This window comes from Cydia strobilella, chromosome 14 (genome assembly GCF_947568885.1).
Source record: "Cydia strobilella chromosome 14, ilCydStro3.1, whole genome shotgun sequence".
In the NCBI taxonomy this organism is placed as follows: Eukaryota; Metazoa; Arthropoda; class Insecta; order Lepidoptera; family Tortricidae; genus Cydia; species Cydia strobilella.
In genome coordinates, this window is record NC_086054.1 from 13,887,402 (window position 1) to 13,906,437 (window position 19,036).

Genomic DNA, 19,036 nt, shown 5'->3' on the forward strand with positions numbered 1-19,036 from the left:
TTGGAAATTACAGTACCCCTAACGTAAATTTCATTAAATACTGACGTGACGTACGCCTTTGCGTTAAGTATCATTTTGTATGGGATTTCGAACAGCGCACAAAGCGGGACGTTTTGGAAACTCAAAATCCCATACAAAATGAGACTTAATGACTTAACGCAAACGCGTACGTGACGTCACGCTATCGAATGAAATGTACACTACGGGTACTTACAGTATAACGAATGTCAATCGTTAATTTTTGCACCAAATTAACTTTTGGTTGATACACATTTTTATATTAAAGGAAAAATTTGTAGTATCGCTCGCAGACGTATCTGATTGATAAAAAATAATTTTGGTTAGTTTCAGATATTTGTCTTGTCAGCATTTTCAGAAGTATTAAAAGAGAGAGAATTAAATTCTGTGTCAATCGTGGAAGTCGTGGACTCCATGGATCATCATGTCACTAGCTCACAGGACACACGTTAACAATCTGATTCACATTATATTTTCACGCTATAGAACAATGTTTAATTTTGTTAATTTATTATTATGTACAATTTAAAAAAAAAACAATATTATGTGAATTAGATACTATGAATAATCCTTGCAAAGTAAAAAAAAAAAATTGTTAATTATGTATCGATGTGTTCTGAGAACTGTGAATTGTTTTCTTAGCCGTTGAAATAATGTTATATCCCGTTGTAAAATTTATAATTAATTTGAAAATAGTCGTTATTGATCGGAGTATATGGCTTCGCAGTGGACACCTAACATATTGTTAATAGGTCTGAGTGCATTCAGCTAATAACACAATTGCAAATTACTCCCACATTTAACACCAGTATGCCACGCGGCGTTTCCTGCGACCATAGTACGGTCGCATTTTTATCACCTGTCACCATGCCTGTCACGTTCTAACAAGTATGTGAGTGCGAAAGTGACAGGCATAGTGACAAGCGATAAAAATGGAACCATGCTGCTACCGCTGGGGTATTTTAATAGGTTGACAAAATGACAATATTCATGGAATGTGAGACGCGAAAACGAGTAAAAAATATGGTATTAGTGATATGTTATTGTTATGGTTGAGGTGTACCCACAATGAATAGGTACTAGCCAAAATTAGTCGTATTTACCAAGTTTCTCGCTAGATTCTGTTAAGGCCGTTCCATCGATTTGCCGCTGTCACTGTCACATTCTGCAAGAAAGAACGGGAAAGATCATACGCGCCAAGTGTCAATTTTGATCGAATTTTGTCGATTTTTATTTATTTTAAAAACGTTACCTTACAATATCGAAATTCGAAAGCTATGAAATTACTATTTAAGTTAAGATTGTTTTTTCTTCTTTTTTTGTTTATAGTAACACATAATAAATAACCGAGTAAAGTAGGATTAAAAGTCGGAGTTAGAGGTTACTTTGGGAATTAATTGTATCGAGCGAAGTGTCATAATTCGTGTATCGGAAGCTATGTTGTTAAAGATAATATAGTCAAGAACTACATATATTTTTTCCACGTCTACGAATATCAACGCCTCTTAGAAAAATATGATCATATAAGGAGATTTTTCGCCTTCTGGCTCAGGGAACCGCCTTAATATGAGCATTGAATTGAAATAAAAACTCATAACCCGACTACATCCGATTTTTTCGTGTTTAACTTTTACTTGGGTCACCTACTTCTTATGAAAGTGGGTTAAAAGTGTTAATATAATAAAGGGAATAGGCGAAAATTCAATAATTAAACGTACTTACTTATTAAAAATATATTCATTATTAGCTAAAATTTGAAACAAACACATAAAAACAAACATACATAAACATACAGACTCCAAAATCGCTGGAATATTTAAAAGTATCTTCAGATTGTTTCGTCGCATTTCTGAGCGAATGCTTCTGGACTACTTTAGTTAATAAAATATATTTTATAAATACCAACAGAACAAACCGCCTGTTTGATTACAGCAATACTAGTCAATTTCTAGTAAACCAAATGACCTTTTAACAAAGGTGTAGCAATTACTGACATTGCATCAACCACTTTAACTAGTTGTACCCAAGATGTCACAAAATGCAGACACAAACACAAAAGAGCAAACGTTAAACAGTAAATATTTACTAGATTTCTATATAAAGGATTTCAAGTATATAAGTCCGGAGGCGTTAGGTGTACATAAGAAAGGAAGAATGAAAAAATGGACGTACAAAGCGGTTGCTAAAGTGTGGGCGATGCAAGTTGTTAGAGGGTTTAAGCAGTTGTTTAGTCAAGGATCTTTACATGGAATGAAGTAAGTGCACTCTCAATATCGCCGCTATACTTACTCAACCTCGTATCTGCAACACTCATTTGATGACAAAAACACCCGTACTCCGAATGAAAGAAAAGCGACATTTCCATCAAATGATTGTTGCAGATATGAGGTTGAGTAAGTATAGCGACGATATTCGAGTCATCATCATCATCATTGTTTCAGCCTGTTATCGCCCACCCCACTGCTGTGCATAAGCCAATCTTTGAGAATACGATGGTGGTTTTAAGGTTCAAGTCTATGTAACATCTAACATGTTTTGGTAATGTAGGACGATCAACCACCTCAATGAAGGCGAGCGCTCATATTATTACATAGATTGAACCTTCAAACCAATACGATATAGCAGTTTTTTAAATGACATTATTGACACGTGCTCAAAACGGAAGCTGACCGCTCGCAGTAAAGAAACAATGGCTTTTGTTTAACAGATTAGGGTCTTAGGCGTAACAATCGCTTGAGAAAATTCATACTATACGTACAAATAGCCATACATATGACGTGCCCATGCACTGTTTTGTTAAGATTTGCTTGACCAACTATATTAATTGTTTTAAACTGTAATAGATGTGGACTGGAGGGCTTCGTCACTTATGACATCTATTACAGTTTATAATTTATATATAGTAGTGCGACTACTTTAAAAACACAAATCAAAATATCTAATAAAATAATTTGATTTGTTCCCAAAGTTGTTTATATTTGTTTTATTCAGACTATTTATTTATGAATACTGTTTTATGTATCAATGTCAAGTACATTATTTCAATTACAGTCCGATCATCTATTATTTTTCCTACAGATATATGTTGGATCCGACCTTCAGCCGCGCCGAGCGTCTCACCTGGGTTGCCATAATGATAATCAGCGTAGCGGCGTGCGCTGGCAACATCACGCAGCTGTTCCTCAAGTGGACATCCACACCGTTTGTTAATGTCATCGACTCCCTGCCTTCGCCGGTGTGGGCGGTTAGTTCGATTTAAAACTATAGTCGGTCAAGCTTGTCAGTAGATAAAGGCGCGAAATTCAAATTTTCTACGATATCCCCTCGCACCTACATTTTTTAAATTTGCTGCCTTTTTCTACTGACGAGATTTGCTTGACCAACTATATTTAGTCACGCGGTACATATAGTCGGTCAAGCAAATTTTGTCAGTAGATAAAGGCGCGAAATTCAAATTTTATATGGGACGATATCCCTTCTCGCCTACATTTTTTAAATTTGCCGCCTATGTATTTCTATACACGGTGGCTAAAAAATAAGTGCATGCCCGTTGCCAGGGAGATTTTGGAAAATATTTACCCTCCCATAGAAAATGGACCAGCCAGAATGTATGAAACAGCCAAATTTGATTTTTTTTTATTTCGGGGTCGGTCCCATAGTAAAAGTTGCTCAGTATATTCCCAAAACCTCCCTGGCAATGGGAATGCACTTATTTTTTAGCCACCGTGTATAGAAATATACCGAAAATGCGGCCGTCAAATATTATGTGCACATCCTGAATTGGACCATGGATGCACCATGGTGCAATAAACGATAATTATGATACTAATTATAGCAGCCCCGATGAGCATATTTTTAGACTACTTCCAGAGATAAGATTAAGAGGTCGCTAAGGTCAGACTCAAAAATATATTCAGTTACAAAAATAGTGCTCAACTAATTATAATTATTACTTATTAATTTAATTATACGAACTTGAAGACTGTATTAACTCACCCTTGAAGTGGCAGGAACCGCCTCGCGGACAATTAACGTCATTTAACCATTCGTATGCGCATGTCAAAAAATTTTCATATAAATAGCAATCGTGACAACTTCATGTTTAAGCTGAATATATATGGAGCAGATCTGCTCCTAAGCATACGAAAGGTTAAATGTGGAATTTGATTAATTAAAATAAAATCGAAATTCCTTCAACTCATAAATGACGTATGCCACTTGAAAGGCTAATAATGAAAGATGAAATAGTAGATTGTGTCACAAGGGAACAAAATGACATATTTACGACGAGGGCGTACAATTGAATCCTAATCCTAAACGAAGCGAAGGATTCTAAAGTAGAATCCTGAGCGTAGTAAGGGATTCAAGTGTGTTACGCCCAAGATGGAAATAACTTTGCTACCATGTGACACATACTGTTTTTCACATCACCTATGAGGAAATTGTTACGATATGTTCCAAAATATTATATAACCTAAAAAAATTGTATGCAAAAAAGAAAAAAAAACATGTCCTAGAACAGAAAAGTGCCACTGTGATCCCCCCAGCAGGGAAGAAAAAGCCGTTTTTCGAATAGGTGATGTGAAAATTTTTTTGTTGGGAATATTTTAATTAGGAGATAAATATGGTGACGAATATATTTATGTACTTAACCTTTATTACTACAAGCTTGTATTTAACTTGCAATGTATGTAACTATGTTTGTACGGGTCAAATCTTGCAAGTTAAATTTGAGCATGGAGACAGACGGTGGCTATAGGAATTAGGAACTAAGATAAAACAACGCAACCTAGTTGTGTTTGAGTTTGTTAGAATTGTCTCGATGAGTATTAGTTGCCTGTTGAAAGAAAAGTACAGTTAGCAGTAAAAACTTGTATCAAAAAACCGGCCAAGTGCAAGTCGGACTCGCGCACGTAGGGTTCCGTACCATTATCTATAAAAACCGGCCAAGTGCGAGTCGGACTCGCGCACGAAGGGTTCCGTACCATTACGGAAAAAACAGCAAAAAAAATCACGTTTGTTGTATGGGAGCCCCATTTAAATATTTATATTATTCTGTTTTTAGAATTTTTGTTGTTATAGCGGCAACAGAAATACATCATCTGTGAAAATTTCAATTGCCTAGCTATCACGGTTCATGAGATACAGCCTGGTGACAGACGGACAGACGGACAGCGGAGTCTTAGTAATAGGGTCCCGTTTTTACCCTTTGGGTACGGAACCCTAAAAATGAAATTTTTGACAGAAACTTATTTTGATTTCTTTGTCATTGTTAATTGATTTATTACTAAGGTGCCGTTTCCTAACGTGGTGCTATGTCCACACCTGCACGTGAAGCTGTCTTATAGAAACGTAAACCGGTTCGATGAGTAAGTACCTAAAGGGGCCCACTGACTATCAGTCCGCCGGACGATATAGGCCTGTCAGTTAGAACAAAAATTTGACAGTTCCGAACAAGTGGCAGGCCGATATCGTCCGGCGGACTGATAGTCAGTGGGCCCCTTAACAAATATAGTTTTACCGGCACTACTTTGAAAAAAAAAACTCGTATCTTGTACTGTCAATCAAAAGAAAAACGATGTTATCTATTATGTATGGGATGCATACAACCTTTCAACTTTGAGTATCATTGTGAGATACGAGATTTTTTTCAAAGTAGTCACGATGTTTAAATAAGTAAACTAAAACTGCACTTATCACGCGGTCTCGTTATATGATCTTTTGACAAAATAAGTGGCGAGTTAAATGACGAGTTATGATCTGAGTTATACAGAATTTATAAGAACGAATAGTATGAACATGATATCAATGGAATCAGCCGACTGAGCCGACGCGCTGCGTGGCGTTAAGGGGCCCACTGACTATCAGGCCGCCGGACGATATCGGCCTGTCTGTTAGAACAAAAATTTGACAGTTCCGAACAACTGACAGGCCGATATCGTCCGGCGGACTGATAGTCAGTGGGCCCCTTTAGAAGCATTCTACCTGAACCACGCGTGGCGCGCGTAACCGTTGCGTGACTTAGTGATGATTTAGAAAATATAACCTTACACTGTCCAGTTGGGAATATTTATGGGAATAAATTATTTACTTGTGCATACCAGTTTCGGTGTTTAAGATTTCCAGTAGAAACAGGGTGTTACAGGTTGAAGACTTTGATACTAAAACGACGGTTGAAAAATGAAAATGAAAAAAAAAAATGAAAAATATATTTATTTTGCACACAAAGATGGGAATTTGCAGATGGAGTATACATAAGGTCCAGGTTGCGCGCATACAGCGGTACATTTATAACAGTATGAACAGGGGTCCCCAAACTAGGCATAGCCTGTATCTTGGGCGACCAGTTAGTGAATTAAAAACTAGATTGAAAAAAAAAAAAGTATGTAAAGGTGAAGATAGGTGCTAATGCTAATAACCTTAGCTACTAGGGATTTACGTTGGTCAGTCTGTCAGTCAAGTCTCTTAAGGCTAAGTGTCTATACCTATAGGCATAGAGTAACTTATACTAGAGCGGTACTGTCATAGTAAATTTTGTAACCCCAGTAAATTCACTGCCATCTGTCGAAACACTTTAAAACTAAAAATGAAGATTTATAAAAATACGATAGAATGTATTTAAATATAGATAAATGATTTTTTTTTATTTGCATTAATTATTTTTATGATTTTGACCCATGTTCTTTCACTGATATGCGTTAAAATTGTTAAATAACAAACGAAACCGTCAACGCCATCTATTCGACTGTAGGCCAAAACTAGTAGCGCCCTCTCAACGAGAATCAAATTTTCTTGATTTTCGAGGCACGTTTTTTCCTTAGACTGTATCTATCTATTACGGAGTTATATCTATCTTTGCTATAGGTTAAGTGTCTAATTATGTAACATAGAGTACCACTACATATGGACAGAAATTGAGGCTTATGGCCGCGATATTTAAAGCATTATAAAGTCGGTAAGTATATCTACTTTCGTTAGAAATACTCTGAGCAATTATCACATAGGTACTATTCTCCCTTAAACTTCAGAAGGAAATGTAGTAAAAGCACGTGCTACATGTACCGGTCGATAAATCAAAACAAATAGCATTTCGCAATAGGGGATATTACTGCAATGTAACATACATACTTCTTCTTCTTTTAAAATTATGGCTTCAGCCCAGTGGGACTATTTCGCCAGTATCAAGGTATTGAGAGGTTTACAAACGACAAAAATTGTACGGTTGTACAAGACAGTGTACGGTGATTTGTTAGCTCTTGTAAATCGATAGCTAGTCTTTACAAGAAGCACGTGGACTACCGGCCGTTGACTCCAAGATGGTGGTTAAACGCGCTTCAAAATTAATTCTCCATTCACTGCACACTACCACATTAGTTTACTGTATAATAAGCTATCGATATTACACTTTAAACAATATTAATAAGCAAAAAACAAAGTAATTAATCACGATCAAGATGGCGCTCGAACCGGAAGTCCAACATACATACTTGTACCTTTAACAGGTTTTTGACAAGTTTTCAGAGATAATAAAATATGACATTCATGAATCAAGGCGGTTTGCTCACAGAGGATCTACCGGGAAACGCGAATCTAAAAATTCGCTATCTGCCCTTTTTATCGCTCGAATATGCAAGTGACAGAGATGTTAGATAAAGAAATTTTCTTGTTTCACGATAGACCCTCAGATTGTGGTAGTGGTGCCCTGGCGCCCCCTACGCAGAGTTTCGCGCAATATTCCCTATTCATTCGCAGTACAAAAAGCGTATTGTAAACTTCCTAATGGAGCCGCACAATAGGCTGTAAAAATAAATATACTTTAACATTTTGTTCCAAACGCGGTTAATGATGCGCCAGTTAATCTTAAAAATTGTGCATTGTAATCAGTCATAAGGTTTTGGCGCTTGGCGAATAAAAGCAATCATATTATTAGTATATTTTGTAGAAACTTTGTTATTTATTGATTTAAAACTTCTTATTTTTTAAGCCTTGGTACGCTAATTTTATTGCTTAAATAAAGATTTCGAGTTGGCAATATCAATTTAGCTGTGAAACGTACTGATCAGTCATCATATTATATTCGGCACGATTCAGTAAAGTAAAATTATTTTTCAAGGGTCAATTTTACGATGTAGTTTAGGACACCTTGAAATTAATTAATTATAAATTAAGATCAGTAATTTTTCTGTACCTTTAATTCAAAGTTTAGGCTTCAACAGTGTACATAAGTGGCGCAGTCGGTAGGTTATATATGATTTTATTTATTTACTCGAATTTTTTAACTTCCTATTTAAATAGATCCGAATGGTTTAGGTGTGTTGTGCACCTGTAGATATGTTTTTGATTTTAATTCATTGTTGTGACACGTTTTATAGTTTGGAGAAATTCTTCGCTTCTCTGGTGTGTCCACAAATGAGCAAGGAAAACCGAGCCTTGGACGAAAGGATCACACCTCAACAGAATTTGTTGCTGGAGAAATTTATATTACAGGTGAAACATAACAGTCAAGGATATTCCTTTTCGTGCCGCTTCGTACCTAGTCACCGTAACAATAATATGAGATCCTTATCGTTTTTCATATTGACTGTAACTGTGGTAACAAGGTACGAAGAAACTTCAATTTTAAGCTTACCATTCATTTGTGTACAGGGTGCCCCAAAATGCACAGAAGTGATAAAATCCTGCTACTGGCGTCCATCCTCCCAAACGTGGCTGACGGAGGAATGCTGCACCAAGCTGTTCAGCCCAGTCTTCACCAACTACGGCCTATGTTTCGCTTTCAACAGCCTACCGCTCCATGGCATGTGAGTTCAGTCCCGGTACCGCCGTGTACCGGTTAGCATCACTCCGACAGTCGTCGGGCCTAGCTGAGTTTCTTGCTGGAGTCTTCTCGGCTATTTAGGCTAGGTTGTAGCGAACCAGCGACAAAACTCCCATTAGCTCGATTCCCTTTACACCCTCAGATCAGGTTGAGACCGCTCAACCGATCTGCGCTGGAGCGAAAACTTTTTAGGAGTATTCCAGCGTAGCAAAACCGTCTCGTGTGATGCGGAAGGGTTCTGGATTTTCCCCAGGCTACCATCCCCCCACACAGTCCTATCACTCTAATAGCCCTATAGTGCAATAGAGCCCAAGTCAGGTTAAAAAAAGGCATGTAAGTTACATTCCGTTTTGAAATAAAGGAAAAATTGAAAAACTCACTGTCTTGGGCAAGACTACAACTCGCGACTCCAGAATACAAGCCCGCCGTTCCACCAGCTGATCTACCTAGACATACTCGGTGATACTGAATATTTCTACCATATCCATCACTAAATTTTCACACTACAAAAACCCTTTTAATCCCGTCCCATCCCGTCCAATTTTTCCTTTATTTCAAACATTGTGGTGTCATTACTTCATTACCAGACGTATTTGATATAAAATTAATTTACATTTTGTGTATGTTCATGTATACCAACAGACTTTCTGAAATGACCATCGGTGGACCTTACAATAAGTAAGTAAGTAATTTACACACAAGTAAGTGAGTAAGTAAGGTTAACGAATTTAATTTTAACTTTGTAGTTTTATTGTAAAGTTGTTTTATTTTGTCATTTTAGCAGACTAAATATCTCTATATTTAATTGCTACTAGTTAGCTAGTCAGCATCAATTAGATAGTGACAGCCAAAGGGACCAAATATATCGGGACACATCCTTAAGGACACTGTGGCCGTCTTTGGCTGACTGCATCCACACTAGTAAATACTCAGGAATCGCTCACAATGCTATAATACGTAAGATTGTGTAATTGGGTTAAATCTGTTTATATAACCTAATACACAAATGTGCCTAAATATCTTACTGCATGCATTAGAACTGATCCGTTGAAGTTATAATAATAATATAATAATATTCTTTATTGTAACCATGGTATTTATACAATTGTTATAAATAAAGTTATAGTATCTCATGGACCCTGATTACTTGATAAGAGTCACTAACCAATATAGACTGGTTAGAGGAATTCCTAAAACTATTGATAGCTTAGTTAGCTTGCTTAGTTCTGAACTAAAATAGACGCAAACAGGTTAGGCTACACGCCTAACTCTAGTTTTAGCGTAGCTTTTAGCAACGTTTTAATTCTATTACTTACGTGGGTATGGGTGCAATAGGACGCGTTTTTGGGTTAAGAGGGGGTGTAAAGCCAGGGAAAAAACGGTACCGTAAACTCAGGTAGCTATAGTCGTAAATTAGGTAGCTTAAGTCCAACTATGATCCAGTTTTTAACGTTGATTCTTAACGAGCCTTCATGATTACACTCGTAACATTTATTATGGAGCTTAGATACACTAATACTCTTTCTATATTATATACTCAACATAATTTGAAAAATTCTTATACATATTTTACTGGAACTTGAATTTGGACCAGAGTTGTAAGTTGTAGACTAAAGTTACCTGATTTTACGGTAATTAGAGAGAAATAAAATATATCTACCGTCGCTGGTATCGCGTGGCACGGTAGAAAGGGATATCGCGAGGAATAAAAAGGGTATAAATATTTTACCTTAATTACACTGATGAATGGCTCCGAGTGCTGGGCGACCAAGAAGAAACATGAACAGAAGATGCACACCAATGAAATGAAAATGCTGAGGTGGGCAGCGGGAGTGACGAGACTGGACAGAGTCCGAAATGTATATGTACGAGGCTCTTTCAAGGTCGCTCCCATTGCAGAAAAGATGGCTGAAAGCCGTATGAGATGGTTCGGGCATGTGATGAGGCGTAACGAAGAGTATGCTGTCAAAAAAGCCACCCCAGACAAAACGAACGGCAAAGGGAGGCCGCTTACCACGTGGTGGACAACCGTTACCAAAGACATGCAGCGGGCGCAGACTAACATACGACAACCCAGGACAGAAAAACCTGGCGCCTTCGAACGAGGAGGGCCGACCCCAAATAACGGGACATGGCAAAGAAGAAGAAGAAGGAGAAGACACTGAAAAGTTACTGTTTGAAATTTTGCTAGTGATGTCGCTTGGCTATATCGGCGACATTTTTTGGTGTTTCTTTTTTTTCTATCAAGCCAACTGTAACCTCTTCTTCTTTGTCCTACCCTTATCCCAGTTTATCTGGGGTCGGGTCTTCCCGTACATTTGCGCCAAAGAATTCTATTTCGGGTTGTCTGTGGGTTAATGTTCTGCTTCTGGACCTCTTTTTGCACGTTAGACCACCATGTAGAAGGTGGCCTGCCTTGTCCCTTCGGCTGTTCTGGGAGATTAAGGACCCATTTTATGGGATGGGTTTCTTCACGCTTCATTACGTGCCCGTACCAACGTAATCGTCCTTTTTTCACTTTGGCATCTATAGGAGCTACTTTGAACGACCCTCGCACATACTCATTGCGGACTTTGTCTAAACGAGTTACTCCGCCTGCCCATCTCAGCATCTTCATCTCGTTGACGTGCAATTGCTGTTCGTGAGTCTTTTTGATGGTCCAACATTCCGACCCGTATGCCAACTGTAACCTAGTAAGGTTTTAGTTGGAGTCTGCTTTTGAAAATATTTTTATTTAGTTTCCGTGTTTTTTTTATTGCACTTGCCCTTGGTTAAAACATGTAACAATTCAATTTAAAAAACCCGGCCAAGTGCGTGTCGGACTCGCGCACCGAGGGTTCCGTACTTTTTAGTATTTGTTGTTATAGCGGCAACAGAAATACATCATCTGTGAAAATTTCAACTGTCTAGCTATCACGGTCCATGAGATACAGCCTGGTGACAGACAGACAGACGGACAGAGGGACAGCGGAGTCTTAGTAATAGGGTCCCGTTTTTACCCTTTGGGTACGGAACCCTAAAAACTACAATTATTCGTTAGTCCGCCCTTAAATAAAGCTCAAAACTTCTAAATTCTTTTGTGCCTTTATTCTATTAACCTGGCTAGCCTATTATCTCAAATAATGGCTTTTGTTAGAGCCTTCACGCAGAGCCGTTATTTGTGGAGACAGCTTCGCACAAAACCCAACGTAGCGCCGGATTCACGCAATGTTCGATATTGTATGGAATGAATTAACTATAAGAATTAAAAATTGAATTAGATATCATATAGCCAAACCAAAAAATATTTGGCAAAATTATTTGATTTGTTATTACCTAGTTGTATAAGAATAAACTTATTTTCATATACACATAAAATGCAAAATATTCCGAAATTATGAATTAGTAGGTTATCGAAAAATACCAAGTAGGCGTTGAAGAATCAAACACCTCCTCACCTTACCACGACTGCCTTTTCAGTGTGAAACTGACCTAATCACTAACGTCTGCGTACTTAACTTACTTTCTATACATCTCGGTGGCACTAATATGCGAGTACAGTCGCCATCAGATATATCGGAGCGGCCGAGGTGTTCACAATATCTGAACACGCACTCTAACGCCTTGACAATAGAGGCGTGTTCAGATATTTGTGAGCGCCTCGGCCGCTCCGATATATCTGATGGCGACTGTAGAAGTGAGATGCATAGAAACTAAGTTACGCACACGCTATCGAATATTTCAGTGTCAAACTGGTGGTCGTACTGACCATCAGAAGGGGCAGAATGAGATTCATAATCTTGGCAAAAGCGAATGCGATCCCATCATGATAGCTAAAGACAATTAATTGCTTGCTTTGCAGAACTTATTGCAACGGCATAAGTCCAACTATTTAGTTAAGGTGCAGTGAGTTTAGGTCACGATAGCTTTTGCATAATAGTTACTTTGATTTTTTCATGGTGCGTTTTTATCAAGCGAAAGTTGTTTAATCAGGTTTTAAATCGATAGTTACTAAGAAAGGCCTCAAGATTGCTATTAATTTTATTTGGCTACCGTACTATGATCTAAAAAAGCTTTACGATTTTTCAAAAACTCTGCTGGCTAAACCCACTGCACCTTAAGTGTATTGCTGTCATTACCCTCATTATCATCTCCCTCCATAGATATAAGATATGATCTGAGTCTCCCTCCCTCAGGACAAACGTCACAACGGCTTGGCAGCGCACTTTTTCACCCTCCGTCTCGCAAAAGACTCTGGACTGGGGGCTGGACGCAGGCTACCCGAAGGTGTTTCCTCCCGACCCTGCCATGGAGCCGTTTAGGGTGATGGCGTCTGGAGAGACGAACGGGCTGGGGGTGGAGCTGTACTTGAACGATAGTGAACACCAGGTGGCTTGTGATGGCGCTAGTGTTGGGTTTAATGTAAGCATTCTCACATGTCAATGAAGATTATACTAGGCAAAAAGCCTCCCTCCTGGATTTCCACTCATCTATATAGAGACACAAAGCAATCCTTCGATAGCATCTAGGTCAGCCCACTATCACCGCCTGAGCTTACCTCGCCACCTCTTCACCTTGTGGCGATCACTGGATGTATCTGGCAGAAATGACTGACATATATTACTAATTAATGATATACTCGTAGGTAGATACCGAGAATGCCAATTTTTCTACTGGATTACTCAGCAATTTCAAAACACCTAGAGTATCATGTAACTGAAATTACATGAAATATAGGCATTTATTTTATATGCAGTTAATCATCAGCTCGCCAACCAACCACGTGTACACCAGCACCATCATCCGTCTACCCATGGATAGGATGACGACCATTGAGGTGTACCCCATCACCTACCGGACGGATTCTTCTCTCAAAGGCCTGCTGCCGGAACGGAGACAGTGCTTTTTTCAGGATGAAAGAAAGCTGGAGTACTTTGAATCATATACAGATAGTAACTGTAAACTGGATCTACTGATTCGGGAAGCCAGGATGTCATGCGATTGTGTTCTTTACAACTGGCCCAGTAAGTAAAGTCTAAAATTAACTTATCGGGGTTTTTCAAATGACGGAATGATGGACAGTCCATATAAATAAATATACGTATATAACTAGGAAAAACTTACAAAAGTAGTAGTAGTAGTAATCACTTTATTGTACACAACACAGGTTTACATACAATTTACAGAAATAGAGGTACAAAGGCGAACTTATCCCTATAAGGTAACTTCCAGCTAACCTTAGACTAGATGAGGGGAGAATTCAAAACAGATAGACAAACTTACGGAATGCACAATAACATTTTAAAAGTAAACAAAGCAAAATGTCCAAAAGTAAATAAAATATATAAATAAAAATAACATTATAAAAATACTAAACACATGTATAATACATAGATAAAAAAAATACAGCATGTGTCAAAAAAAATAGACATCAGTACTTAACCAAATCACGCTTGGTAAGAAAGCCAAAGCTTCTTCAGTAGCCTTGAGTGACACTACAGACTGGGACTGTTTGAGCACAGTTTATTTGAGGACAATCTTACACTGATCTGATCAGTATAGCCCTTAAACTAAGCAAAGCTTCAACTCAGTGATATACATATCTACTTAAATATATATAGACATACCTACTTAGATACATAGAAAACATCCATAACTCAGGAGCAAAATATTTACATACAAATAAATGCCAGGCTCATAATTTTAAACTAATACGGGACTTAATCGCGTACAAACTTACGTTTATTTATGGCCTGACGTTTCGAACGTGACGTAACGTGGTCACAGGCAGACTGGCGAGGAATTGTATCAACATCTTCTTGCCGCGCGGGTTTTGCGAACTACCCGCACTTGATCTTGATTATTAACTTGTACGCTAGGGTTGTCACTTTGCCTACACATAACACTCACGACATCCAATGGTATGTGGCGGGGTGTTTTTTCCCCCTTACATTTGCTAATTACTGGATTTCACGAAGACGAAATCCCCTGTCCCTCATTTTGATTGAAATTTCGATGTTTTCTGATTTCAATTGCTTCACAAAAGTCCCGCATTAGTAAGAATCATCATCGCATTAGTAATTATGAGTGAAAATCGTGTTAGTTTAAATCAGTAAATGCCAGGCTAACAAAGAGAGTGTATAAGGGAGAGAGTAAACGGGAGTTGGAAGGGGCAGACCTCGGCGGACTTTCTCTGATCAGATCGGGGAAATCCTGAAGAAAGGCCAGGTCATGAGCACCCTAAACCGGCGAGTGTGTATGAGGAATGTTATGAAAGTGAAGGAAGCGAAAGAGGTATGTCAGGATCGTAGCAAGTGGAAATCCGTGGTCTCTGCCTACCCTTCCGGGAAATAGGCGTGATTATATGTATGTATGTAAATAAATGCCCTTGCCTAACAGGACTCGAACCCAGGACCTCCGGTTTCGTTTAATTTATGTAAAACTATGATAATATTTATGAAATGGCTCCAACTTCTAAAGTTACCCGTCCATGTCCGTGAGATAAGAATATAAGATAGATCCATACCGAGATTACCGAGGGTAAATATATTAATTGATTATCCACCTATACCTATTGTTTGCATGATTGTTTCAGAGAAGTTCCTGTCTGAGCCTATTTGTTCCACAAAATCGGATTACCTATGCATAAACGATGTTAGAGGTAAATTATTAATTACCTTTACTAAGATCAGACCTATGGTATACAATTAATTATATGGTATTTAATGATACGTTTACCAAGTTATCTCAGGCGGTTGGTAAATAATTGCAAGGTGATATCCGGTTCATACAAACGTAGTCCTCATTTTCCTCTCTGGGTATTAACATTATTAAAAAATATTTTGACACAGTTGGTTGTATATCAACCACAGCTATGCCCCTATGTTTGATGTTTTTCGAATCTTTAATTATTATGTCAGGAGCATTTAAAAATTTGTATGAAATCTGTTTTTGCTCCTAATTGTTACCCAAAAAAAAGCCAAAACACATGTTGATGTATATGTATATGATATACATCAACATATGTTAAAACATTTTCCATAATGTCAATATCCAGAGAGGAAAATGGGGACTACGTTTGTATGCAGAAGCGGCTGAAGTGTATCCTCTTAATTACATCTAGGTACTCCAAACACCCACTGAATAGTTATCATAAGATCTCGTTTCTATTACTATAAGATTGAATAGTTACGTAACTGCTATTAATTTAATTTTCTATTTACTGAACGTTGGAATTTCAGCTAACAACCTGTTTACTTGAATATCTAAAGGATTCACATAAGCTAACTCAGACAGTAAACAAAGATTGACGGAGCAAAATGTAAGAGAATCTCAGTCGGAACATTAGTATTTACAGAAATTGTAGATGCAGTTTAAACGTAGGAAAACGTGTAATAATTATATAACTCTCTGATGAAATTGAAACCAAATGTAGTGACAGAATATATAATATAATAAGTCCTAGTAAAGGATCTTAGTTATGGTCACCCGTTGGTTATTTATTTGCCTAATTATTTTATATCATGTAGTTGGCAAACAAAAGCGTACCTACATGCAACCTGTTGGTCGGGCACTGTAGCCTACAACGCTGTACTACGAGTACATTGATTTCACATGCACATTTTTAACGCTCCCATACTGTAATTTTTTATTTTACATTTATTAGACGACCCACCTAGCTAGGGGTCGACTTCAGGAGGAACCTATTACCTACCCTATTTATAATTTATACCTATTAAACTTTTCCACAGCTAAAGTAGAAGAGCAACTGATATACGCGTATTTCGCGGACAGCGAAGAGCAACGAAAACCAACGGGCCAGTCCAGCTCATGCCATCCGGCTTGCAATGACGTCATCTACAACAGCCAAGTGTTTTACTCGGATCTGAAGACAGACCCAGCTGAATCACCCAAGTGGGGGTATCCTGGACCGTGAGTTAGGCCGAAACTTTCGTTCGCTCTCATCGCTAATCAATAGTTAGATATAATGACATTCTACTGTCGGGCACATACCTCTCATCACACTGATTTAAACTTTCACGATTTTTACTCATTATTATTCACAACGACGGGACTTAATCGCGTAAAATAAGTTTTAAATTTACCTCCGACGTTTCGAGGACGGCGTTGTCCCCCGTGGTCTCGGAGAAGACTGGCTAAAGTTGACATCAACATCTTCTAGGCGCGCGAGTTTTTCGAACTACCCGCACTTGGTCTTGTTTATTAACTTGAACGTTTTGCGCACTAGGGATTAGGGATGTCACCGGGTCGACACACAACACTCACAATATATTTTATTTTTCAACTTTCGATATTTGTTTTCGCTTACACTTACTAATGACTGGGTTCCATGTGGATGAGATCTTAAAACCTTCGTCTCGATCGAAATTTCTACGTTTTTTGATTTCAATGGCTTCCCAGATTTTTCTACTATAAAACCCACGATCTGTAGAAACACTTATTTTACGCGATTAAGTCCCGTCGTTGTGAATAATAATGACATACGTCTCATGTATAAGAAGAATGACATAAGCCAACAAGGCAGTCCAGCACTGGTGGCGGCTGGTAAATTCACGTCATGGCTGAAGTGTTCTCCAAATTTAAGACTCATCCGGGTGACCTAGCAGATTCACGCAAATGAAGATATCCTGGGCCCATACAAGTGGCAGTGGCGACATACCTTTATGCAACTTTAAGTCTGTTATAAAACTTAGGGTCGGTTGCACCAAACTGTTTGTCATCGTTAAAGAGTTCGCAAAATTTTATTGTATGGAAAGTTTCATAGCAAACCGCCGCGGCCCGGCGCGCCGGGTGACGTTGATCAGTCTGTAAAGTGCGGATGGTGCAACTGGCACTTAGACGTTGATCATTCAGTACCTAATTGTGATCTCTATTTTACCGGCAGGGGAGAAATAACTCGGCTCAATGTTCATTTCTACGACGACAGCTTTCTTGGGCAACATCGTCATGCGCAGTACGATGATTACTATTTCGTTGGTACGTTGCACAAATTATCGATCTAATCATATGTCGCTATATAAGTATCTTCTTATCACCTAGGCCTTGAAAAAAGCCGAAGTTAAAGTGCCATTTTTAAAATAAGTACCTAACCTACCTAATGAATAATACGAAATAAAAGAAGAACAGCTCCATTTCATCTTTATCTCAACATTTACTCAACGTCCATTCATTAATAGGACCATGCCAAGTCATCCTTGCGACCTCCAGATTTACGCTTTCTGAATACTTTCCCATTATGATGGTTTCCAAAGTTTTCTTCGTTACACTCTTTACAGAGTGGTCGTGGTCATTATGTAAAATTTTGAGCGACTCGCTTAACGACAGATGTGTGAGCATTCGCTTATTGTGATCGACAGCGACACACTGGCCTTGATTTGGTCGGTCCATCTCATTGGCGATCTTCCTCTAGCCCTGACACCCACTCTTCATTGCACAACCAGACGTTCTATGGTGACTTCCAAAGTTCATGGCTAGGTAAATTTAATGACTTACCTGTTTATCCAGGAGCCATCGGCGGCCTGCTGAGCCTGTTCCTCGGTTTCAGCATCATCAGCGTAGCGGAGCTAATATACTTCGTGCTGCTGCGACCTTTGCACGCAGTGGTCACCGAAATCTGCCATCGCCACAGAAGTTAGATTAACTTGATAGGCTCTAGTGGCCATCCACACAAATGTCATTGTAATATTTTCACTTATTCACAAGCACGTATTAATGTACTTTAAATTGAATCCCAGGGTTATGGATTTTTTTTACACAACAATTCTTGATGTCTGATCATCTGACCTGTGAAGGCTGTGAAACCATGTGAAACTGGCTTCATTATCGCGTGATAAAGACAAAATAAAGCGATAGGTAGTGAGTCGTCAAAATCACGTCAAAATAAAGCACGTCCATAGATATAGGAGATAGCATTATATAGCTTCTAAAACTAGTTGACAGAAAGAATCGAATATTTTTTTGACAATATACGACCTACACGAATTTTGATTAAACTTTTGGTTGGCCTAAAGCAAAGGGGGTGCAAAAAAAAGACAGATTTTTTTTAGTAGGTACAATAACATGTCTGTTCTGGCGCTCGCCGGCCGCTACCGCGGCACGCTCGCTTCGCTCGCTCGGCTTCGCGCTCTGTTTGATCGCGATCATCGCGGTTAACCTAACACACTCCTCCTCGCTTCGCTCGTCGTCGCACCTATCTTGTCT

The 19,036-nt window shown here is 38.5% G+C and overlaps 1 protein-coding gene across 1 annotated transcript; it reads left to right on the forward strand.

Annotated features, from left to right (window-relative positions):
• Positions 1 to 1,933: 1,933 nt before the first annotated feature.
• On the forward strand, positions 1,934 to 18,599 carry LOC134747484 (pickpocket protein 28-like). Its single transcript, XM_063682106.1, has 11 exons — positions 1,934 to 2,273; positions 3,097 to 3,262; positions 5,311 to 5,387; positions 8,391 to 8,505; positions 8,665 to 8,819; positions 13,012 to 13,237; positions 13,572 to 13,839; positions 15,411 to 15,476; positions 16,567 to 16,747; positions 17,721 to 17,812; positions 18,341 to 18,599. The coding sequence occupies exons 1-11, from the start codon at positions 2,047 to 2,049 to the stop codon at positions 18,469 to 18,471; spliced, it is 1,704 nt and encodes a 567-aa protein (XP_063538176.1). The 5' UTR covers positions 1,934 to 2,046; the 3' UTR covers positions 18,472 to 18,599.
• The last annotated feature ends 437 nt before the right edge of the window (positions 18,600 to 19,036 follow it).

Bases quoted from the DNA above. Each gene is read 5' to 3' on its own strand.
- LOC134747484 (XM_063682106.1), top strand. From the start codon at position 2,047: ATGTCACAAAATGCAGACACAAACACAAAAGAGCAAACGTTAAACAGT. The intron at 8,506-8,664 runs GTGAAACATAAC...ATTTGTGTACAG, and splicing joins TGGAGAAATTTATATTACAG to GGTGCCCCAAAATGCACAGA. The intron at 15,477-16,566 runs GTAAATTATTAA...ACTTTTCCACAG, and splicing joins ATGCATAAACGATGTTAGAG to CTAAAGTAGAAGAGCAACTG.